This window comes from Sinocyclocheilus rhinocerous, unplaced genomic scaffold (assembly GCF_001515625.1).
Source record: "Sinocyclocheilus rhinocerous isolate Xijiao unplaced genomic scaffold, SAMN03320098_v1.1 scaffold3807, whole genome shotgun sequence".
Lineage (NCBI taxonomy): Eukaryota > Metazoa > Chordata > Actinopteri > Cypriniformes > Cyprinidae > Sinocyclocheilus > Sinocyclocheilus rhinocerous.
In genome coordinates this window covers 56,148-61,068 of record NW_015660506.1, presented here as the reverse complement: position 1 = coordinate 61,068, position 4,921 = coordinate 56,148, and the positions used below count along the sequence as shown (strand labels likewise).

The following is a 4,921-nucleotide window of genomic DNA, read 5'->3' as shown; positions in this document are numbered from 1 at the left end:
GACACCCGTTGCTTCACTAAGACAAGACAGACAAGTATGTATGATTGTGCGTGTTTGATGCTTTCATGTGTTCCACTCTAAAAGATATTTAATTATCACTAGTTGAGTCGACTAGATCTTCCATATGTACCTGAAGCCAAAGGTTCTGGAGTAATATTGAGGTCTCACAGCTGGCTTTTGCCATCTGTGTTCTTTTAATTATGTGTTTCCTCTAATGAATTGTCTATAAGGGGCTTCCTAACATGTCAGAAAGACTGATGTGACATAAATGAGGATGAATACTGATTCTTAGTGAATTTTGTTGCATTGATGGTGAAATTCAACCACCTAACTGAACCACATAAATCAGGAAGTTGTTCAAGGATTTCAGGCTGAGCAGCAACCTTTGGTGCATTAATTGCTGAAGACTGTTGTCCATTTATTAATACCATTTAATACCATCAAATACCATTTATTATCACCATCCCCGATGAGAGGCGGCTCCACCCTGTTTACAATGCTTTAAACCATTTATAGGTTAACTTTATGAAAACTGAACTGTTATGTTATGATCTGCAATAAAATGTCCATTTTAATTTTAAAAAGTTGTCTGTAGTCTATATATAAATTCACTTAGCATATGCCTTCAAAACAGACCAACACTGGAGAGTCAGGGTACTGTGAACTACATACTATGTATGTATTTGAAATAAATATTTTTGTGACAAAGAATATCACAAGTCAATTATTAGAGATAATTTTGCCTCATGGATTTCTGACCTGTCAAAAGTAATTTTTAAAATGTAAAATTGAGTATAAACTGAGCCAGATGCAATTAAGCTAGAACATATATACAATAATATATACACATAATGTTTACTTATTTTAACATATTTGAGACATTTCTATGTGTTTGTCTCATGTCGTCATGTATTGTGTCTGGTATTATAAAAAAAAAAAGAATACATATAAACACAGCAAGACAAACAGGTTGATATGGAAAATGGATATTTAATATACTTTAAACCCAAATAACATTGGTAAAATATAACAGCAACTCTTCCCCTCATACATACCAGTTAATTTAATTGTATGTGCAGATATATAAGGCTAATAATATTTGAGTAATGTTTTTGAAATGTAAAATAAATGTATAACAAATGTAAATCTGAATATCTGTTTAACTGTTCTTACAGTTGACATTTCTTTAATGTCATTTTCTTAAAGGAAATTGAAAATTGATTATATTTATATTTCAATAAGCAATAACCTATGGAAGACCATTTCTGCCATGGAATTAAAAATAAAAAAGGTCAATTTCTGAGAAACACAAAGTCTGAATTATCAGATATAAACTCAAAATTGCACACAAAAAAATCAGAATTGGGAGTTGTTGTTTTTTATCTTGTGGGGGATTCCATAATCCAAGCTTCCATAATAACCTCTCTTGTATACCTTTAAAATGTATCAGTTCTAAATAAGATAAATATTTAAATACATAAGTAAAGATAAATAAAATATTGTACAACATATCAAATTAATAATATACAGTGGAATTTTGTAATTTCTACACAAGAAAAAGGAAAAAGCTGTACTCCACAATCAAAAGAGAATGAAGGATGAATATGATAGATAGAGGATTGTGTGATTATTATAGTGCAGTTGAATCACTGCCAAAACAGTATCTACTTCATTTAGCGATCTGTTTCCTCTATCTGGGATGTACGATACTCCACAACAGATTTTTTTACGTCCTTATCTTGAGTAAGATCTGTGCACCTAAGTGCCTTCCCTGTTACTGGATCATTATTGTTCCTGCAACAATTTTTAAAAAAAATCTGTTATTATCTTCCTACTATATAAACCTCCTCAATATAGAAGACAACATTAAAGCAAGGAACTTCCTTTGCTGACCACCACAGGTAGATAAGATCCCTCCTATATGAGCATGCAAGACAACTTCCTTTCTAATAGCATTTTATTACCATATAATGTTGCTATGATAATATCATGGGTTATGAAAATAGCTTGTTTGTTGGCCTCTGTCTAGTAAGGAACCCTGTTACTCATGTTCACCATCACCCTCTGCCTGACACCCCTTTTGCAAATCTTAGTTTCATTTAGAAAGTGGGTGAATGGCACCTTGATATACCATAATATTTCCACTCCACTCCAGTTATATCCACTCCAATAACTCCACATTAACAGTAAGAACCACGAGAGACAATTCCTGCACAATTCTGAGCACCTAACTCAGTTACTCTCAATGCACTAACACAAATAAATTGTAAACCACTCTTATGAATAAATCTCAACTTTTTCAGAGACTAATCCACTGAAACTTACATCTTAAGATGTTCCTCAATGGCTCTTCTCTCATACACATATCCACCTTTGGCCTTGACTGGATCAATGAACATCTTCCCTGACAAAGGACATACCAGATGAGGAGGCACTTCAACATCGCACTCACCTATATATTGCTGAAAAACAGATTGAAATGCAAAAATAAATAAATACATACATACCTACATAAAGTTGTAATGTTTTTTATAACTATTATCATAAAACAGGATAATCAAATATATGCATACAGAAATGATTCACAATTTAATTTACTACAAGTGTACAGAGCTCAGATTTATACGTTATAAAATATGTACAATTTTAACCTGTTGAAATGTTGACCTAGGGGCTGCTCAAGTACTTTTCTTTTCTAATCCCACTTCAAAAATATATATTTTTATTTGTTCTTAAGACATTTTAAAATGTATGATTGTCCAGTAATGAAATTGAGTGTCCTTCAAAATTCAGAAACATGAGTTCTCTATGACCAAAAACTCTGGGCTAAGTTTGTTGGTAATAATGGAATGAAAAAGATTTTACCTTTTCAATGGTTTCCATGGACTGATGTGCATTTATTGCAGTGTCATCTTTAGCTGCTTGCTCATAGAGTTCTTTGCTAGTCAGGAATTCCTCTGCTAATATGCTAACGATACGATAGTGGACAAAAATACATGTACAGAATCAGATCGATGCTAAATAAATAATGTAATGCATTTTACAACTTAAATGGACTTTAGTCTCTGTCTGTGGTATGTTCTGATTATATCAGATTTGTTAAGTCCATTGAATCATAAAAAAACTTTTAGAGTTTTAAAGTGGTAATGAAAAAAACACCAGGTGAAGAAGGAGGCTACCTGTCTAGTGGATCGTCAGCCTCTGGGAGTATCAGAAGTCCATATACAGCATCCAAGATCTCTCTCATAGTAACATCAGCTGAGTAGTTTCGATCAAATATGTTGTGGCAAATCCTTCCCACACTGTTGATGTTGCAATGGTAAATCTGTACTGCAGTTAAGGATTTTATAGAGTACAAAATGCTAGAGAAATACTTTTTTCTAAGGTGTTCTATGCTTTACTCTTAATGTATTAATGGAAAAACAGAAATCAGTTTATGAAAATTACTGTGACACTACTAAGGCTCAAGGATACAGGTGTATAGAACCGTACAACAGGTGGCTTTACTGGATAGTCATGGCCAAACTGACAATACAGCTCAAAGGTTCCATTCTCATAGGGGGTTTCTGGAGGTCCTTTCATGACAATCCTCCAAAAAGCTGAAATATATTTTAAATGCATAATGACAACAACTTTCTTGAACACACTTAAATGTGTAATTTTGACTACCTCTTTAATTAGAGGAAGCAACTGACGCTATCTGATGAAGTGACAGATATGCAAACCAATTAATGTGTTGCTATAGGTTTTTGAGGATTATGACGGTCTGTGGGCAATATACATCAAAAAAGCTTCTACCCACAAACAGAAATTGTAAGGTGGTGAGACTACATATATTAGACTATGTTTCATTTTCAAGAGTCATTATCAAAAACATTAGGACTGTTTTGTAAAGATATGTAAGCAACCTAGTTTGGTGTATGCCCCCCACATGCCCCCAATTACTGATATTGTTCATTATTGTTTAATTATTGATCAAATTATTCACAATTACTGATGTTAGGAACTATTGGTACATTTCATGCATGAAAATCTAACAGCAGGAGAAATAGCATGAACTGTCCTATTTTGACCACCACATAAAAGCAGATTTAATCATACTTACTGAGGTCGGTTTCTGAGGGATACACAGAACAGTATGGATGGGGATCACAGTGAAGACTCTTCAGTTCTTCTAAGATCTGTTTATCTTTCTCCATGAAACGGCCTGACTTAGATTCCTTTATCTTCTTTTTTAGTACACTAATAAGGAAATTAATTGTATATTAGTATGTAGTATAAAGATAGTTATGCTACCATAATATTCCCTATAACTTTTTAAGAGTGTGTACTTTGGGAATATTTACTAGAATTGTTTTAAAGAAAAGAACCACATGCGTTTTTAAATTATAACAATTGTCATAATTTTGTAATCATAGTAATTTTGCGCAAAAAATTTCCGCACTACTTGAAAACAGGTCACATCACTTTCGTTCAGGTGTTTTGCTCCTGTTTTACTCAAGATGTCTACAGAGGAGATACCAAAGATAAAGCAATATGGCTCTATATCAACAACTGTGATGGTTATTTGTAGGGATGCACCGATACGATACTGTTATCGGTATCGGGCCCGATACTGAGCTCATGTACTCGTACTCGTTAAAATGCCCCGATACCAAACGCCGATACCACACAGCATGTGATAAGTGCCATATTCACACAAAGAAACACTGACAAAAGAACAACAGACAGCAGAATGAAGTTATTAGAGATTAGGATGTCTACGAAGTATATGTATGCAATGAATATAATGTTAAACATTCAGTATTAACGCCTGTATAGCTGATGTGCGCGAGCTGATAAGCAAAGCACACTGATAAGCAAAACACGCTGAGTGGATTGAGCGTGCGGCGGCGCAGATGCGCGAGCTTGTCGAGTGAAT

The 4,921-nt window shown here is 33.8% G+C and overlaps 1 protein-coding gene across 1 annotated transcript; it reads right to left on the bottom strand.

Annotated features, from left to right (window-relative positions):
• Positions 1–1,369: 1,369 nt before the first annotated feature.
• On the bottom strand, positions 1,370–3,319 carry LOC107725227 (E3 ubiquitin-protein ligase CHIP-like). The gene is made up of 4 exons (XM_016534415.1): positions 3,180–3,319; positions 2,866–2,968; positions 2,326–2,462; positions 1,370–1,794 (listed from the first exon to the last, which is right to left on the bottom strand). Exons 1-4 carry the CDS (start codon positions 3,245–3,247, stop codon positions 1,674–1,676), a joined length of 429 nt encoding a protein of 142 aa, XP_016389901.1. The 5' UTR covers positions 3,248–3,319; the 3' UTR covers positions 1,370–1,673.
• Positions 3,320–4,921: the final 1,602 nt, after the last annotated feature.